The 20,161-nt window shown below is 45.4% G+C and overlaps 1 protein-coding gene across 4 annotated transcripts; it reads left to right on the top strand.

Moving 5' to 3' along the window:
• Window positions 1–5,933: 5,933 nt before the first annotated feature.
• On the top strand, window positions 5,934–17,127 carry SLC25A38 (solute carrier family 25 member 38). Of its 4 annotated transcripts, none has more exons than XM_030551215.1 (8): window positions 5,934–6,184; window positions 6,826–6,902; window positions 9,833–9,954; window positions 10,767–10,851; window positions 11,468–11,647; window positions 12,574–12,742; window positions 13,479–13,645; window positions 15,898–17,122. In XM_030551215.1, the coding sequence occupies exons 2-8, from the start codon at window positions 6,834–6,836 to the stop codon at window positions 16,018–16,020; spliced, it is 915 nt and encodes a 304-aa protein (XP_030407075.1). In that variant the 5' UTR covers window positions 5,934–6,184; window positions 6,826–6,833; the 3' UTR covers window positions 16,021–17,122. The 4 variants fall into 4 exon arrangements, with proteins under 4 accessions (XP_030407075.1, XP_030407076.1, XP_030407073.1 ...); XM_030551216.1 differs by lacking the exon at window positions 5,934–6,184 and adding an exon at window positions 6,230–6,453 and having other exon boundaries at window positions 15,898–17,127; XM_030551213.1 differs by lacking the exons at window positions 5,934–6,184; window positions 6,826–6,902 and adding an exon at window positions 6,941–7,449 and having other exon boundaries at window positions 15,898–17,127.
• Window positions 17,128–20,161: the final 3,034 nt, after the last annotated feature.

Below are 20,161 nucleotides of genomic sequence, written 5' to 3'. Positions count from 1 at the left end.
TCTGACAATACGATTAATGGCTCGAAGGTCCTGAACAAATCGCCATGATTTGCCATCAGCTTTTCGAACTGGGAGGATAGGGGTGTTACAGTGACTGGAACAGGGAACAATAATGCCTTGCTCCTGCAGGGCAGTTATGACCGGAGCAATGCCAGCCTCTGCCTCAGGGTTTAAAGGGTACTGAGATAGGCGAGGCAGGGGTTTGGAAGAGTCAACAGCAATGCAGACGGGGTCAGTATTTAAGCGGCCCACCTTAGAGGGATGGGTTAGCCACAGAGAGGATGAGACCTGTGAAATTAGGTGTTCAAGGGACGGGACCAGTGGGCAACAAGGGACCGGAGTGGAAAGGGACGTTTCAGACAGCAGGGAGGCTACAGAATCACTCAGGGAGGACTGGGGAATTTGTAAATAGACCCCATCCGGGGAAGAGTATATAGTGCAGCCAAGCTTACATAACAGATCCCGATCCAAAAGGTTTACCGGAGTGGAATCAGAGAGAAGGAAGGCATGATCTGCAGGAAGGGGACCAACCTGGACCGGTAGAGGCTTTGAAAGGGGATAAGGGGTTGGGACTCCCGTAATGCCCACAGCGGACATAGTTCTTCCGGAGCAGGGAACAGCAGGCAGGTCGGTAATATGAACTGCAGAGAGCAAAGCTCCCATATCAACAAGGAAAAGGAGAGAAAGATCATTGATAGTTAACACACACACACTCACCCGTGGGAGTGAGAGGTAGTAAAGGAGCTAAAATTTCCTGTGGTTCCCCGGTGTCCCATCATTGCTGTGGGGCAAAGTAAGGCTGGGGACTGATTGGCTGTGCTGGCAGGGGGTCTAACTGGTTATTCACAGAGTTACCAGGCCGGCTCGGACATTCATTCTTCCAATGTCCCGGCTGTTTACAGTAATTACAAATATCCCCATAACCTGAAAATCCAGTTCCCTGGCCCCTCGCACGACCATGTCCCCATCCCTGGTATTTTCCCCGTCCCGGTACTGTTTGCCCTGCCCTGAATAATGCTGTATTTGCAAGGCCATTAACTGTTGAACTGATTGTTCTTCCTTTCCTTATAAAGTACGTTGGCAGTGCTCTGCCACTGTTTGCAATTTGTCCATGGTTTCGGTCTCCCACCCAACACTTATTCATTTTAGCATATTGCCAATAGCAGGCAGGAGGCCATTACCAGATGATCCAGACGGGTCTGAACTGGAGATCTCTGGGAATTGTTCCTGAGCTGGGGGCATGGGTGGCCGTCTATTGATTCGACGCAAGGCTGCCAGGCCAATTAATGTGTCTTCTTCATCCTCGTCCCCGGAATTTAGCAAGGGGTTTTCTTCATCTTTTCCCACCCGGAGACAGGAGTATGAAGGGGGGTTTGCTCAGAGAACCGAGTAAAGGGGAGTGCTCGGTCTAGTGGTGGGAGAGGAGGTTTCCAATAAAGCTTTTAACTTATCCAATAAAGCTGCCACGGTCATCTACAAAACGGTCAGGAATCACACGGCCCCAGTGAAGACGGTTGCCATCTCGGTGGAACCTCCAAATTGTCAAAGTTAGAATCAGGACTCACAATTCGTCAGACCACTCTGTTTTATTAGCACAGCGCTCTGCCAATAACACCCAGATAATGTGAGTGGCTATACAAGACCCAGACAGTCTTATTTATACAGATAAAAGAGCGGGAATTAGACAAAGGGACAAAGAAAGCAAAACAGTAAAATTCACCTGGGGAACAGCATGCATATCCTACTTCCTTACTAACTCTTATCGATCTAAGGCTAATACTTCACCAATTGCCCTTAAACGGTGCAATTGTTCTATGTTAATGTCTGTATTCCTGACACCTGGATTGCAGCATTCCAACAATTTTGCTTAAAGGTACAGACAGCATTTCTTTAATCCTTTCTATTTTCACAATATAATTCATTCTACTTTCACATGGTGTATAGCCTGAAAATGTGCCCTAAGTAAACCCAGAAGGCTCAAAAACCAGGAGAAAAAACAAAAGCCCCCAAATGTATATATTTTAAAAATCTCATTATTTTTAAACCAAACTCATGATTTTTGAGGGCATGATTCATAGTTATTGAATGCTTGTGGTTGGCAATACTGATCTTTTTATTAAACTGCTTTTTATACAGCATAAGGTCAAAGTTAGAAGGCTGAGCTCCAGCTAGGAAGATCTGGGAGGACAGGCTGAGAACAGACTAGGACAGAGCGCTCTGGCTACGTGGGAAGACACCAGAGCTAAGTATGGTCTGTAATGTGGAGATGGACTTTATTTTGGGACCCTGAGGACTGTTCAGAACTAGTTCTGGTATTAAACTGGTCTCAGGCGGGATGGTGGTGATACAGTAAATAATTGTTTCAGTTCTCAACTAGCTCTAGCAGGGGGAACCGCTATCCACATTAGAGCCAGTGTGCTGCTCTTAAGGGTCCCTTGTGAGGGGAAAGCAGAAGATAGGTGCTACACAATTGTCTCTGGCCACAAGGGCACACTCAGGAGGCAGCTGACCCTTCGTTTTAAATAACTTTTACATGATACCATTTCATTGTCTCCCCTGGTGTGCTTGTGTGGGGAGGGAGGAATTAACTTGATTAGTCTCATTAGGTTGAGCTGACAAACAGATATTCAGCTTTATTCGTCCCTCCCCCCCCCAAGTAGTCCCATAATACATTCAGTGCTAAATTCTGTCCCAAAACCTGTAAGATCAGGCCCTCTGTTCTCAGTTTACTCAGGAAGCCCAGCTGAAATCAATGGGACTGAAGGCGGGTAAATAGCAGCAAAACTTGGTCTTCAGTCACCATGGTTAGGAAAGATTGTCTGGTCGTTAAGGTACCATACTGGAGATTGGTCACAAGCTCCCAATATCACCTTGAACAAGAACTTAATCTCTTCATGCTTCAGTTCCCCATCTGTAATATGGGTGTGATAGTACTTCATCTCTTCTATCCTTGATCTGTCTTTCCTGTTCAGATTATAAAATATTCAGGGCAGGGACTATCTCAGTATGTATTTGTACACAGCATAACGCAATGAGCTGGGACTTACAGGCACTACTGTCATAAATAAATTATTTCCTCATCTCAAAACATTGTTCTAAAGTTCAATTTTACCGAGTTTACACTTGTAGGAGTCAGAAAGAAATCTCTGATGAGCTGTTTTATTGGAGATGGAAAAGGAGATGACAAGATTTTGTTTTGCATGACCCAGCAGAAGACTCTCTAATGATTAAAACAATGAAGGAAGTCTTTGCAGATATGGCATGGAGTGGCATATTAGGGATTTATTTACTGATATAAATGTGCAGGCTATCTGAGTAAATAGTGCTTCAGAGGTGGCCTGCAAAGGAAACTGTTTGGTCTTCTGCACTTAGCTTGTTTATGAAGTATAAGTGCAGCCTGAAAAATTTCTATATTCAGCTTGTTTTTTACATTAGGAATCCAGATCCTGTCTCCACTGGAAGACTCTGAAGGGTGAAATTCATCTTCTGCAGAAGGCCACATAAGACCTAAGAAGCACATCAGGCCTAAGCTAAACAGGTTTTGTACAAATTTAACTATTTTTGATTAGAGATGTGACTGTGTGTGTGTGTGTGTGTGTGTGTGTGTGTGTGTGTGTGTGTGTGTGTGTGTGTGTGTGTGTGTGTGTAAACTGAATTTGTTAAATTGGTACAAAAATTGTGTGTAGCCCAAGCCCCAAGGGGAGAGGATCCAGGTTGGGGTGACAAGTCACTTACTCTGGAAAGCCATAACTGGCAGGAACTGGCATCATTTTTCTTGCATCCTCACTCAGACCTTCTGCCCAGCCCCGAGGCTGCATCCAACAATTGGGTGACCTGATTATTAACTCTGATCTCTGTGGGGGACTATTTCAACCTAGAAAAGCTATATACCAGGGGTCCCCAACGCGGTGCCTGCGGGCATGCCCGCATCCTGGCTGGCAGTGGAGCTGCCAACAAGCAATGTCATCAAGAGGCGTCACCGCCGAAATGCCGCAGAAATTTGGCTGCATTTTGGCGGGTGCTCCACCGCCACCACGGTCCTTCGTCTCAAGCCCGCCAGATGAAAAGGTTGGGGACCACTGTTATATACCATGCTCCTGAATTGATTGATCAAAAAAACCCTAAACAAATTAAAAAAAAACCTCATTTCCTATTCAATAGCAGTTAAGTCACATTCTACAAATTATATATATAGTCTCTTTAGGATGTTCCTTTTAATTAGTTAGCTTTATTATAGTACTTTCAGAAACTATTTTCTATCATGTTTTGATTTTATTTTCTGTATTATTTCTTATCAAGCACTTTTGTTACAAAATCAAAGAAAATCAGCTCTTTGAGATTTGTATATTTTCCTTCACTTAAAAATAAAATCAAACAACACCTTTCAATAAGTTCTTGTGACATTGTTTGTTTCTTTACCAGCCTTCTAAAGAGCATCTCCTCTTTGTTGTGTTTGTAGAAGTACAGACTTCTTCTTAAAAAACAATTAAAACTTCACTATATAAAACCCAAATAAATCTACAGTTTAGCCTGCTTATCTTCCTACTGCCTTGGAACAACTTATGTAAAGGGAAAATTTCTTCCTAACCCTCAGTGGTAGGAGGTTGATTTATGTCTTGAATCTGGAGGTTTGAGCAAGTTTAACATAGATTTGTTTTCTCTCTCACACACACACACACACACACACACACCTCTATCCAAAAGACGTTATCCCTGATATTCCTTATTTTGTTCCATCATTCTGATTTCTTATGTTAAAGATCAGTGGGGTAGCCGTGTTAGTCACAAAGTTAGTCTGACAAAGTGGGTATTCACCCACAAAAGCTTATGTTCCAATACGTCTGTTAGTCTATAAGGTGCCACAGGACTCTTTGTCCCTATGTTAAAGATGTGACTGAAGCTTCCTTTTGTAGCTAATGTAAAATACTCACATTTCTACAGTGCCTCAACCCCCTTTTCCTCATTAGGTTCTGCACAGAGTTTGCAGAAGCTGTTGCTTAGAAATTTTTCAACTTGTTGGTGTCACTAAGCATAACCCTACGTAACTCGGGAGGGTGGAAGGCCACAAGAGTATGGAGCCTTCCTGGTTTTGGGCCTCAGCAGACAAGAGTCCCTCCATGTTTGAACTTTAATCGACCTAAAAGGCCAGGTGTAACAGCCGTTATCAGTTGCAACAGTTCTAACTGGTCTAAAGCAGAAATAATGAGGCCTGTGCACCTTTAGCAGAAGGACAAGATAACTTGCAGAAGGAAAACTTACTAACGAGCTGCTGCAGCCAAGATTACTTAATGCACCTGCGCTTACGTAATTGCTACAGGGGGAGGAAGGAGGAGGAAGACAAAGAAGTGTGTGTGAGAAAAGAATGCTGCAGCCCGACAGAAGAGGGAGGGGAAACGGGGGATTGCTAGTCAGTGAGAAAAGTTCTCATGGATATAAAGGAACAGACTGCTTGTTTTAGGTGTGCTTGATCTGACTCAATCTCCCTGTACCGCTTTGAGATCTCAAATAAACTTGGTTTGCTTCTCCACCCTGGTGTGTTTATTGGCGCGGCACACCAGGCGACGGACCCCCCCGCTGTTGCTTGGCCTCAGGCAGTTATCTGCCGGCAACAAACTGAAAATTTATCGCAGCAAAAACTGGGGTTGTCTTAAAAACGATTTTTTCCCCAGGAAAATGTAATGTTCAGTTGATTTTTTTTTTTTAGTGTTATGGCAAATTTTGAAACAAAATTAAAACATTTTCTTTTGTTTTGTTAAATTGATTTTTTTTGTCATACTTACTGCAGTACCCAGCATTAACCGGCTGATGTCATCCGAGTGCTGTAGCAGGAGTCACTCCGGCATGGAGCGTGAAACAGGCTTTATCACGCCGGAAGCTGACCGGTTGCCAATACGCAGCTCCGGCTCAGGGATCTTACGTTGATTCAGAGGAGGCTGACATGACAGAGTTGTTATAACGACACTCTCCTGTATGCACCCACACAAGGAAGAGCAAAGTGAGCAACCTGGAAGCACACTGGGGAAAAAGACTAGTAATTTGGTGTTTCCTTGAAAGCAGAGTGCAAACTGTCTGAAGGCTAGCAGCCTGTATGCGGACTACTAACGAAAGCCCAGCCACTACCGTGTTAGGTGTTGTGGAAATGCATATGTAATATCACACAAACGAGGATTCCTGGAGTTTAAAGGTGACTATAGTCATTTGTTTTGTTTTAAAATATGACCTCGGGAAGGCCAGGTAAAGATTGAGAAGGAGCACTTGAGGAGATAAGCGTTTGGGTACCCCTCTGTGGGAAGTATTCTAAAACAAGAAGGATTTACAAGAATTTCAGTACAAAGACTTAAAAAGGCAGACACCTCATGGGGGTGAAACTGCTTAATGAGGGAGGAAATAACCAGATGGGAAAGAAACTGCAAGAGCAGAAAAGGCAGAGAAATCAAGGAACTTTGTGCGTGGGTGTGTGCTAAGTATTCATTTAAATATTAACGAAGAGAGTAAAATAATTCCCATTTTTTCAGGGTAGTTTCTATTTTTCTGGCAAATCCGAAGTGCTTTGTTTTCTTGTGTTGTTCCTGAATTGCAGATGTGCCTTTTTTCTTTAAAAAAAAAATGATAATCACCAAATGTGAATTGAGTTTGGAATTAAGTGGCTCCTCCCAGATGTGAAGAGGATTTACCAAAAATTATGATCACTTAAACGCTCACAACCCTTGTTTGCCTGCTGGCCTCTGTTCAGACCCAGTTCTTTCTTATCTCCAGGAAGGAGAGGGTGGGGGAAACATCTATTTAACTACTTATAAAACATCATCCCCTTATTTCTATGTCCAGCTTCTTAAATGATCCAGAAAACCAGGCCTTCGCTGCTCCAGTCTCAAGATGTAGGAGAGAAGATGGAAACACTAATGGTAATGAAATGGAAAAGGGTGATGGGTGTGGTTTTGTTTGAATGCCACAATCCCTGGAATAGAAAATCTGGAGAAGGGAAGGAACGACAGTGATGTCCTGTCATCCTGAAAAACTCCAGTGTATAATTTGTCCCTTTAAGAGTCAGCTTTGCATGCTTGTGTTGGGTATTGCAGGATTTATCTTACCGGAAGCTAAGCGAGTTCATGTAGATAAATCCAGTCTTTTCAGTTCAGAAGAGATCACATGGGGGTTGTTAAATGGTAGGGCTGCAGTTCGGTATTACAGGTTGAATGGCTTACAGTGGGGAACAGTGCTGAGTGTTTACTGTGTGTAGAGGGTATGCAATATGCAGTGTGATATGTGCAAGGCTGCACCATGACTGGAGCCAGAGAACTTGTGTGTCACATGGTGGAGTGCAGTTGGTGTGCCTGGTACTGGGATGCAATAGGAGAACTGCATGGCATACAGAACGGGGCAGTGCAGAGCAGTAGAGGTTGTATAGCAATGAGTTACAATACCACGGGGACTATATGGTATATAACGGGGGTAAGTCCAATGAAATGTCTTGCTGAGGCTGCATGGCACATGGGGAGGCTTTGAAGCATGCTGACAACGTATTGGGGATTGCAAGGTATAGCATGGATGGGAATGCAGAGTAGGGGAAGGGTGTGCTGTTAATCGAATGTCAGTGTATGGGGAGGATTGTGTGGTACTGCATGATGCACAGGACAGTGCACTAGGAGATCGGGGAGGCTGCACGGTACAGGCTGGAGGGTAACGCAGCACACACAGACGGGTGCGGGGGTGGTGACTGGTGCCAGTGCAGTGCATTGTGGGATTGCAGGAGCAGAGGAGTATGCGGGAGGTTTAAGGATTGTCGCAGCGTGTATGGGGGGGGGTGCGGGGCGCTACAGGCTGCTCTGAGCCGCAGGACAGAACGCAGCCCGGCCCGGAGCGAGCCTGGTATGTCGTAGCGGCCGCCTCTCCCGCTCAGAGCGGGAGGGAAAGAGTTAACAGAACTCTGGGTCCCTCCCCTCCCCTGATTGGCTGGAGCTCTCCTACCGTGATTGGCTGGCTTCAGAGGGGTGCCTCTGACATCACTGCCTTTGCGGGCCGCTGCCGTAAATGTCCGGGCAGGCCCGCAAGTAGCAATGAGGAGAGTGTTTAGTGTGGCGGCGGGCGGAGCCTACGAAATTACCGATGCCCCAGGCCTGCGATCCCAGCCCTTCTCCCAAGCTCAGCAGGGCAGGGCGGGGCCGGGACGTGGATGGGGGACCCCAGACCCCTGCTGTGACCTTCTGTCAGGCCCAGCCGGGCGTGTTCCTGTCCTGGCTAAGCGGAGTGGGTGGCTCAGTACTTAGAGGGGAGAATCCCTCTGCTCTTTCCCGGTGCCTTGTGCTGGGCCAGACAGGGTGTTCAGGGAAACCAGGTTCTTAGGCGACCTCCCAAGTGCACGGGGTGCAGCCTTTTGAGTCTTTTTCTTTTCCCCACAAAAGAGCTCGTAGTTACCATAATGCCTTGGCTAGGCCACTGCCAAGACAGAATGGGGGAAAGCTTATTGTTTATGGCCTGTTCTTCGTTTAATACTCTAATGACGATAATGCTTGGGAAGCCTCACATGGGAGTCCGGTGATATCCATTAGTGAGAGAAAGATGCTCCAGACTAAATATTAGAAGCCACTTGGATATAAAAGACTTATTATTACAGCTAAACACATCCAGAGAAGCTGAGAACATGATCACTAGTCAGGAGGTTCTCTGGTGTGTCTGGGCAGTGTTATGTTAGTAGGATGTGTTCTCTGACGTGGCTCTTGTGCGGAGGGCACAGGAGCTCTTTGTCTCTTGGGAATCATATGAGGTGGTTTTATTTAAAGTAAGCCTGTGGCTTGCTTTGTGGCTTATGTTTAAGTCCTCTTTGGATCAGGAAAGAACCTACCTTAGGAGCAAGATTTGGAGCTGAAGGAGTGGAGTGAGGAGAAAGAGAGGAAAATTAATTAACTCTGCATTTCCACAGTGTCTCGATCTTCTGCTGAGAAGACATTATACTCTGCTTTGAGCACATCCCAACACCCTCCAAGTAACTCCTCACTTTTTAGCATCTGCTTGGTAGAGCAAGATTTATTTTTGGATTTCTCTAGCCTGCTGTGTATTCTATATTTTGCATTGCAGCTGTGTAGATGCTATGATTGAGGTCTATAAATCATGACTGGTGTGGAGAAAGTAAATAAGAACTAGGGGGTCACCAAATAAAATTAATAGGCAACAGGTTTAAAAACAAATAAAAGGAAGTATTTTTTGTCACACAATGCAGTCAGTCTGTGGAACTCTGCCAGAGGATGTTGTGAAGGCCAAGATTATAACAAAGTTTAAAAAAAAAAAAAAACTAAATAAACGCATGGACAATAGGTCCATCAATGTCCGTTAGCCAGGATGGGCAGGGATGGTGTCCATAGCCTCTGTTTGTCAGAAGTTGGGAATGAACGACAGGGAATGGATCACTTTGTAATTACCAGTTCATTCCCTCTGGGGCACCTGGCATTGGCCACTGTCAGAGGACAGGACACTGACCTAAATGGACCTTTGGTCTGACCCTTTATGGCCACTCTTATGTTCTTATGCCAATACATGCTTTTATTCTGTTCTGTTGAGGTCCTTATACTGCACTGTACACAACTGTGAAGAGGAAATCCGTGAAGATAAATTAAAAAGCACTTGTAACACCTTTCACACAGTATTTGTGTATACACTTCAGAGAGGTTTTAGGCAACTATTCCTGCACACTGAATTGCTATTGCTCAGTGTTCATCCACCAAATGCTTCTCCCTGCCTTCAGAAATCACCCACAGAACTAGTGAATACTCATCTCCTGTGCTGTTTCCAGTTAAGTCTTCATATAAGACTTTTTTAAAAGCCAGGACTTCTCTTTCAGATGCATCCAGTGCTAAAGGCCTTTATGTGTGGTTCCATCAGTGGGACCTGCTCCACCCTTCTCTTCCAGCCCCTAGATCTGCTTAAAACCCGGCTGCAGACCCTGCAGCCTTCCGTCAATGGGTAAGGGCTTGAAGCTTCTGCTGTCTGGGGTGCGGTGGGGAGGGGAAGTGGGTTGTCTTGTTTTCTTGCTGGCCAGGCCCTGGAGTTGAGGGCAGGATCTCAGTGTTGCTAACAGCTGGGCAGGCAGAGTAGAAAGAAGAGCTTTATGGAATGGGGTATGTATGTGAGAGGGGAGGTACTTTGAAGGAGCCTACAAAGTGAAAGATGGTAGTGAGACCCTATTCTCACGAGAGCTACTGTAGTGATATTCAGCCATAGCACTGGGAGGTGTATAGCTGAGAGCACTGCATACACTCTTGAAGCAGCTGTCCTAGGTAGGCCCATGTGGTTTCACTGATGCCCACCATGCTCTGGAAAATCTTATATGACTGCTACATACCTTTACCCCATGGGGAACTGGTGTGTCAATATCTAACCAACCTCTTCCTCTTGCCTGATATATTCATCCATGACCCTATCCATTGTTAATCTACAGTCGCTCCGGTGCTGATGAACTATGATGTCACTAATAGTAGACTGTGATATCATAGTTGCTTCCATAGTGGTGATGCTAAGTATGCTGTCAAAATCCATAGATAACCCCAGTGGGAGTGATTGTGGCATTGTAAACCATGCATGGAGGCAGCATTGAATGAACAAGGAAGAACAGGCTGAATAGAGAAAGAGCTTCTAAAGGTGCTATAGCTAATATATGGGTATATCTCTGGAGCGCTCTGGGTGGGTGAGGGAGGACTAGAGTAGCGATGTAGGGTTGGTCCTATTGGGTAACAGCTGTAATATATCTATTAATTCCTTTCTTGTTTTCCTTCTAGGTCAGGTCATGTTGGGATGGTAGCTTTGTTCATTAGGGTTGTTCGCACAGAAAGCCTCCTAGGGCTCTGGAAAGGGGTCTCACCAGTAAGTGATTATCTTAACCCTGACTTTTTCTTACCTAGCATGTGTTAGTAAGTATGGTTTAGAATTTTAAAGGTATTTAAATGTTGCTCTGCTCAGTGTTGCAAGGCTGAAGCAACTTAAATGTCTGTCCTATTGTCAAAAGTGACTTAGGCACTTAAGAGCCTAAGTCTCTCACTGAAGGGCAGTGGGTCTAAGGTTCCTAAGTGCCCAAGTCACTTCTGAAACTGGGAGGTATCTGCCTATGTTACTTAGGCCATGCAACGCCTAGGGGAAGACATGTCTAATAAATACCTATACAGATCTTGGCCTATATATCTGTAATGGCTGGTGCACTGGCCTAAGCCTGTTTCAGTTCCTGAATGTGCATGTAGTTGGGGATGGAGTCTTTGGGTGAAATCTTGGCCCCATTGAAGTCAATAGCAAAACTCTGACTTCAGTGGAGTCATGACTTTGCCCTACACCTCTTCTCCTTTTTTTCAGAGTACCAGTTCTTTCTTTTCAGTGGTCCTCCCTGGGGCCTGAAGCTTCCCAGCCAGTTGAATGCTCCCTTTTATTAGTGTTCTGTAGTGTGTTCTCGCTCCCCACTATTTTCTCTCCATTTTTCACTCTTCTGCAGTCCTTTGCAAGATGCATCCCTGGGGTCGGGATTTACTTCAGCACCTTGTACAAGATGAAGCAGTACTTTCTCTCAGACCGCTCCCCCACAGCCCTAGAGTCTGTCTTTCTGGGTGTTAGTTCCCGTATAGTAGCAGCGGTTTGCATGTTGCCCATAACCGTGGTGAAGACAAGATATGAGGTGAGTGTCACAATTTTCCTACTTCTAAAACTTTCTGATGTGTTGTGTTGTGGTTTCATACCTTCTCCTATAGCACAAAAAATTCATCTGTCTTGAGTATCAGGGGCTGAGAAACTGAGATCCTATATGCTGCTTCTATACTGCGTAAGGTGCTTAAATTCTGCAATGATGGGTATGGTTTGAAACCTAGATGGACTGAAAAATTCTCCATGCTCACACACCTGGGGTAAATAACTTCTTTTATATTTTACTTGCTCAGCAAGAAATAATATTTTTATCATCATCATCATGGCAGGAGTGGGGGAGAGTGGCTGTATCTTGGCTATTAACTCTCTTGCAAGGCTGGTCTGTGATATCTAGTAACTGTATGGTGTATATTTATTTTATATGTGTTAGTTCCATTTCATGGATCTGCCATGCAGAAGTTCAAATTCCCTTCCTCATCTTTTGCATCATTGGTGGGGTTGTTGGGAAGGCACCATGTTTAGCTCTGCGAGGAGACTGGGGTTAAATCTTCCAGCCAGTGGAAGTGGATGGAGTGGGAGAAGTAAATTTGCTATAGAAAAAGCAGCTGATAAAATATCAGTGCTAAAGCGTGTGAGAAGCTCTGTTGCTGATAATGTAGCAAGACAGCTGCTCTCTGGCTCTGCTGTGATGTTACTGGAATAGTTCTTATGTCATCTCGTCTTGTGAATATGCTTAAAAATATACTGTAAGTACAATATGTGATAGGCCTTGGGAAAGGAGAAATCTGGCTGGCTGCCCTTGTGGTGGTGTATTGGAAGCATTTAGGAGTCGGAGGTAAGCGTACACCCCTTCATGTGTAGAGAGGTGATTTCACTTCAAGGCTTGCTCGGTAATGATGTCCCAGCACAAGGGACCTTATATCTGACATGTAGGTAACTGTTTTTGTGTGTTCTCTGCAGAGTGGGAAGTATGGCTATGAGAGTGTGTATGGAGCCTTGAGGAATATCTATCGGACAGAAGGGGCCCGGGGCTTGTTCTGTGGTCTGACTGCAACGCTCCTGCGTGATGCACCCTTTTCCGGCATCTATTTGATGTTCTACACCCAGACCAAAAAAGTTATACCTCAGGGTAATGCTGAATGTGGATGTAATAACAGAGAATGTGGTTCTTCTCACTCCCAGCATCCTTTCCTTTCTGTCTACATGCTTTACTTTGGCCTTTTTCTGATTAAATGGATCCCTTGTAGGGCTAAGGTGGGGCATTAGTGTTCCACCTGTAGAGAACTGGATGCTCACGTTCTGGAGGAGTCTTAAATGAAAATGACCTAGGTCTCACATTGGTGCTCAGGGGACTCGGGTCTGGATTGCACACAGAATGCATCACGCTTCATGGTGAAGTGTTGTTTTGCCTACAAGCAAAGTAGAGACAGATACTTCAGGGATGCAGTTACCAAGCAAATGGTATTGTGAGTTAGGGATGAGGAGTTGGCAGAGCTGTGTGTGGGGAACACTTGCTCATTTTCATGTACATTGTATAGTTCCCCAACACTCCTGCAATCTCTGCTAAGTTGAGACTTGCCTGATTTTGGTGTGAGAGCCTTCTCCTCTGCAGCTTCTGCCCTATAAAACAGCCTTTCTTTAGCTCTGTGTGTCTGTCAAATTCAGTCCCAATGGAAGTGATTTGTTTAGCCAAAATTAGCATTCGTGTGTCTATTTGCTAATCTCCTTTGAAAAGTCTCTTCCTTGGTTATCTACTTTATAATTTGATAACTATTTAGTTTGGATACAGGTTCTAAGAAAGTCACTATCTACAGAACAGTATTGTACTGTATTATGTCTGACTAAGCTGTCTTGTTCCATTCCAGACCAGTTTGATCCAGCACTCACCCCCTTAGTGAACTTCAGCTGTGGAATCTTTGCTGGAATCATGGCTTCATTGGCGACACAGCCTGCTGATGTAATCAAAACCCACATGCAGCTGACACCTGAAAAGTACCGCTGGACAGGGCAGGCCATTGCCTTAATCTTCAAGGTGAGGCTGAGAAGATTGTGTGAATGTAACATCAGTTCTGGTCACTTCACCAGAGATGCAGATTTGATAAAAGGTTCTCCCCTTCATCTCTAAAGCAGACCTTCAAATGAGTTATTACTAGGTATACTGCTGTGAACGCAGTATAGCTTCTGAAATGCTTCCTCTGTTATGCTGTGGGAGATTGAACTTTTCACCTCTCGGTCACTGGTTCACATACAGCCTGGGTCAGTAGTGACTGAAGTTACTCCCATCTGATGACTGGTTGGTAGTCCAACTCCAGTTCCCATGGAGCAGATATCCATATCAGCGTCCAACGTGCTACTGTTGTTTGTTTCTTGTTCCTTCTGAGCGGTATGAAAATTAATGTGCTAGATAACTTCTCCATCACCTGGTTATTCCTGGTGCTCCACCATCCTTTACCTATGTACACAGAATGAATCCCATGGAAAAGCAAACACTTTCTCTAGCTGAGCATGGGGAGTGAGTGAATAAAAAGAGGACAACAGTCATATGCATTTGGATATGTTACATTCACCCCTCACACATAATCTAACTTGTATCCTGAGCCATCGAATGACTAAAGGTTTCACTTCACCTTTCTTCACTCCATGATAGAGCACTTTTACCCTTAGACTGTTGTTAATTGACTGTACTTACTGATTTCACTTCAATTGTGTTAGCAAATAACCTTGCAGGATCTGGTTGTACTCAGTCCAGGGCTGCTGACATCCGTGGCTTATCACTGTAGTACTCCTGTGATTGCCAGACTGAGGCAGGAGGATTTTTGTAATATGCTGCTTTATAAACATGAGCTTCAAGGCTAAATGGGCTATAAAACAATTATCTGTCCTTTGAATAGTAGCAAGAAGTGAATGTACAGATTTATTATCCAAGGAACTGGGTGGGGATGCATGCAGTGGATACCCCAGTGGGGCACTCATCGACCTGTATTTGGCCCCAGAGTTGTATGTCCATTGGATGCTAGCCCAAGATGTGATTCACAACTCCTGTGATGCAATGCTAGGGGTTACACAACATCAAAGTTGGGTTACAGTTGTCCTGACATTGGGTTACCTTGCTGATCAGATGACTCTTGGCTAGACTGTTTCTGTGTTGCAAGTGAGAGCCTGCAAAATCAGAATGTAAGATCTGAGTTGAATTTTGCTGCTCAAGTCCATATCAATCCTCCTCCCTAAAGTTTGGGTCTGTTTAAATCTGGATTTTAGCCACGCTTCTGCTTAGACTCTATTTGCTCCCATTCAGAATTTCTCTTTCTGCTTAATGAATGTAAATCCTAGGCAGAGCTTTAAAAATACTTGTGGACAATTCTCAGGGGTGAAAGTAAAATTGAAAACTTACTGGTATGGGGGCCGGCTCTGCGGGCTCCCCAGGTTCCCCCTGAAAGGACTGGGCCTCTGGCAGAAGGGGTGGGGCTGAGGGTCAGCATCCCCCAGCCAGTCCTTCCACGCTGCCTGGCCCGCGCCGCCTGGGGCTCTAGCGGTGATTTAAAGGGCCCGGGGCTCTGGCTGTCACTCCCACTACTGCAGCAGCGGTCAGAGCCCCGGGCCCTTTTAAATCACCAGCCCAGGGCAGCTGCTCCTTTTGCCCCCTGCCCCTGTTGGCAGTCTGGGGGGCACAAACGGGGCAGTGACAATAAAATGCTGCTGCGGCAGCGCTTTAAGCAGGGTCCTTTGTCATGGCAGCACTTTAACATTGCTGCCCATTTTGCGCTCCCCCGTCGGCAGCCCTGCTGTCAGTGGCAGTGCTTTAAAGTAAGGTGGTAGGGGCTGGTACTGGCGGCCACTTTCCTGTACCACCTTACTTTCACCCCTGGCAATTCTGTAAGTATTAACTGACACAAAATTCTGAAGTGAGGCTGGTGACTATATTAAGTGACCTGAAGTGGTTTTCGTGTCCTTTCCCCCCCCCACCGCCCATGCAGAGGTGGGGCTTTCCCTGCATGCCCTGTGGTTCCCCTCCCTCTTCTTACTGTTCTGTAATTGCCTCACGGTATAGGAGCTGTCCAGTAACTGCTGTTCCTTCATCAGCAGGAGTTGCTGCAGTTGAGTGATGCTAGAGCTCCCTTTCCTGCGGCTGTTGCTCTGGCTGAGTGCTGTGTGAGCATGGATTTCTCAGGCACTAGGGACTAGTACAGAATGTATTTCAGTGCAGCCATGGATTATGCCATCCAGTAGGTGTCTAGGAATTAAATGAAGTGAGACAGCTGATGTTCGTTTTGTCTCCTCCTGCAGGACTATGGACTGGCTGGCTTTTTCCGTGGCGGCGTCCCCCGTGCCCTGCGGCGCACTCTGATGGCAGCGATGGCATGGACTTTATATGAGCAGATGATGGCAAAAATGGGGCTGAAATCCTGAAGGACTTGTAGTGGAGGAGACTAGGCTAAGCCCTTCTCCTGCTCACCTACATCAGCTGATGAGATGTGATTTCCCAGTTCTGCGTGGGTGGATCTTTGTTCCACCATGGTAGAGCGATAACGATTTCTGATCCAGGGGACTAGGCTGCAAAACGTGCCCTCTCTGGCACAAATGCAAGTAGCAGAGAGAAGGTTTTGACCTTGCATCTGCAGAGTAAAGCATCCCAGGAGGACCGTATCATTCAACTTCCTTGGAAGATGGGAGGGTTTCAGTGTCCTACGAACTACATGGTTACGGTAAAGACCGTTGAAAGAAACCCCTTCAGAATAGTCCTATGTGCCCTGAGAAGCCTTTGCACAGAAGCCAGCTGAGGCATTTGGGGAAGAAGTGATTGGACTTGTACTACAGAACTCTACAGCTTTCTACCCTGGTGGCATGGGATCGTAGACTGGGCACACCATGTGCCATCTGACACTCGTCCTGTTATCTGTCAGTGTATTTTGCTTCTGCACCCACGGGGAAGGCATAGAGGAGAATGCTACAAGGGGCACCGTGTAACCATTTGTTTCAGAGTTTGCTTAATGTATTAATACATGTATTAGAGTGAGAAAGGGGGAAATGAAAATGAAAGGAATGCTGGGAAATGCAGTTTTACCATACCTTGCACAGTAGCTTTGATGTTGGATATCATAGCTGGGAACCTAACTGACATCTCTTTTGTGGCTTGCAGCAAAGGCCTTTTCACCTCTTCCCTTGTGCTTTAGATTGTATTTCCCACAGCATGACCTAGTGTCTTGGAAGAAGACATTTTCCACTGGCTTTATTCTTTGTCTGTAGGCATTTGTTATGACTACCATGGCAGGGCAAAAGCACTGACGGCTTGAAATATGACTTAGCTAAGAGATGGAAGGCCAGAAAAAGGACTTGAGAAATGGAGTGTCTTTTTTTTTTTTTTTTTTTTTTAAGAAACTCCATTTGCAGCCTTTCTGTACCAGCTGTTTTCCTGGCACTGTTTAAATTGAGCTGCAGCTTTGGACCATTATCCAGGTTTAACTCCAGTGGATGCAAATGCGTCTGTAATAAAACATATCATGCAAGAAGGTTTTATTCTACACTGTCACTTACATTTGTGGACTAGTAACTCCTTTCACTTTCTTCCCAAGGGAGGGCAGGGAATGTTTTGGCCTTAGTTTCAGTGCCTTTCTTTTTTTAAAGAACACTAGGACACCTAAGAAACGGATGGAAAACACACTCCTCCCTAGTGTGTGGGGTGGGGGAATGAGGCGAGACAGCTCAATTGACTTCCATGGGGACCAGTTCTACTAAAGCAATGAGGACAAAAAGCCTTGTGGGAAACTGCAGGAGAGGCACAGTCAGGTTACGTCTACATGGCAAAACAACAAAAAACCCACCACAGCGAATCTGAGCCCAGTTGAAGTGATGCAGGCTTATGTTCTGGGGCTAAAACTAGCTGTGTAGGCATTTGGGCTTGGTCTCCTGGAGCCTGAGCTCTGAGATGCTCCCTGGGCTATTTTTAGCCCTATAGCATAAGCCTGGGTCAGTAACCTGAGCTCTGAGACTTGGTGCTGCAGGGCTTTTTTTTTTTTTTTTGCTGTGTAGACAGACGGTCTCTTCCTAAGCAGGTGCACCCTAGAAGAATTGCATAGTATTGTTCTAAAAGGAGTTGTTGAGAACTTTCATTATTATTCTCGTAGCTCCAGTCACGGAGCAGGACCTCATTGTGCCAGGTGTTGCATAAACAGAACCAAACTACAGCTCCTGCCCCAAAAAGCTTCCCATCTGTGTATGGAGAGGAGCGCATTTCCCCTTCAGTGCCCCTAGCTTTGAGCACTTGCTTAAGTAAACATCTCCAGTAAACATTTATAGCAAGAAAAACACTTGATTATTTAAGCTGACTGCCCTTGCAGAGAGGAGAGCGCCTACATACTGACTGAAGGGCACACAGAACAGGAGCCTCTACTGCTGGAGGAAGCCTGCTGCTCAGGGGATGCTGCCAAAAACATTAACTCCCTGCTCCAGCTGGTATCTGCCACTCCTGTGAAATCGGTCTCTTAGGAGCATGGCTGGGCCCTTTGCTGACACCTTATCTGCTGAGACATTCATGTTCCAGGATTGGGGAGGGAGGGCTATAGAAGCAGGAGTTATCAGGTGCCTCCTTGGGTAGAGAGGCATGGTTGTCAGCAGGTTTCTCTGGCATGGAATCAGGGCACAGGAGTTGTTCCACTATTGTGCACAGCCTCCCCCTTCCCAACCAAGCTAGCAGATTCTGCTACTACTGAGCTCCACATCTGGCCTGACATAAAGCACGTTCATATTTAAGCTGCTGAAGGGTCTAGCCTTTAGAGGCAACACTAGATGGAATCCCTAACCTGGCAGTCATGGGAGGAGAGGAAGGTAACTGCTCTGTTAATGTTATTCATAGAATCATAGATTATTAGGGTTGGAAGGGACCTCAGGAGATCATCTAGTCCAACCCCCTGCTCAAAGCAGGACCAATCCACAAATGGTCCCCTCAAGGACTGAACTCACAATCCTGGGTTTAGCAGGCCAATGCTCAAACCACGGCCTCCATAGGAAACCAACTGCAGACCCCCTTTGCCAGGCTTCCTATGGAAATTAACAATCCCCAGGCACTTTTCAAAGAGAATGTGTGAAAGAGTTTGGGGCATTTTTAGACACTACTCAGGGTCCTGCATAGTCATTCATACCAATGCCAAGGAGGGTGGGGGGAGGCAAAATGCTCCCCTTAGGATGGATATTCACTGTGCACAGGTGGAAATGACTACACAAGTGCAAGGCCCCCAGAGTGCTAGGTGGTGAACAAGCTGAACAAAAAAGTCCCTGCCACAAAGAACATCCAATCTAGTGCCTCTGGGTTTGAGCACAAGATGCAAGGCAGCACAGGAATCTGGACGTTGAGCTCAGTTTAAAAAATAAAGTTCTGATGCCCCAAGCTGTGTGTAACCTGCTAAGCAGAGAACAGTTACTGCATGGGTTTATACCATCACTCCCCTTCTTCAACCTCTCTTACAGAACTGAAGTCTGAAATGTACTGTACAAACCCCAGTTCTGGCTCCTTATGCTTTGAAAGCTAATCTAACTTCATGGATTAGAAGCTCCGCAGCTGTTGTTTTTTGTGGGGTGTAGAACTGAAGCTCTTTGGGGAAGGAATGATAGTCAGCCATTTCTTTCCAGTGTGCATGTGTATGTGGAGGAGGAGGTATTAAAATGGAACCTGCATAAGGTGAAATTGTTTTTTGTAAATCTGATTTTACTACAAATGTATATTTTGTAAGTGAAATTACCAGGAGAAACCTGTAGATCTTAAAAGCATGAACATGTGCCACTATGTGCCACTATGGCATAAAAGTCCGCAGCCTTCTACTCTTCATGATTCAATTCCCATGTGTACTACACAGAGCCCCACTGATTCTACAGTCTGTCTATGTTAGGCCCTTAAAAGTAACTCCAGCCCTACTTATGGTGACCAGATGTCCTGATTTTATAGGGACAGTCCTGATTTTGGGGTCTTTTATATAGGCTCCTACTACTCCAACCCCTGTCCCAATTTTTCACATTTGCTGTCTGGTTACCCTAGCCCTACCTTTTCATCTCCACAAACATGGTCTACCAGCCTGGCTCTGCTAGTGCTGTCACAAAAGGAAGAGATTTTTGCAGGGCTCAGCATCAGCCGTGGATCAGAAGGCTCATGGGGTGGAGTCAACAGTTGGGCTCTTATCTGCTACACACAGCTGCTGCTTGATAAGGTTCAAAACCCTTGCCTAATGTAGAAATAGATTAGAGAAAAAGTGGCAGGTCAAGGTAATTCTGAAGCACAAAGTCACCTTCAGGCTATGGAAAGATCATTCTGATGTCCCTGGCCTCAGGCTGCGTGCATCTAAAACCAACACCTGTGATAGGAGGGCTAAAGAGAAGGAAAACATCTAACTGGCACAGTGAAAGCAAGGCTGTTGCAGGTTTCAATAGTACTCTGTGCTCACTGTGGGAATTATAAAACCAATATTGCTATACTGCCCTAAAGGCTGCTTGTCAGTACAAGCATTGTAAGACGGATCCCAGTCTTGAAGAGTTTACAATCAAAAACAGAAAACACAGAATA

The sequence above is a fragment of the Gopherus evgoodei genome, chromosome 2 (assembly GCF_007399415.2).
Source record: "Gopherus evgoodei ecotype Sinaloan lineage chromosome 2, rGopEvg1_v1.p, whole genome shotgun sequence".
NCBI classification, from domain to species: domain Eukaryota; kingdom Metazoa; phylum Chordata; order Testudines; family Testudinidae; genus Gopherus; species Gopherus evgoodei.
Note: the sequence above shows the minus strand (reverse complement) of the source record. Positions and strands in the feature narration are given on the sequence as shown.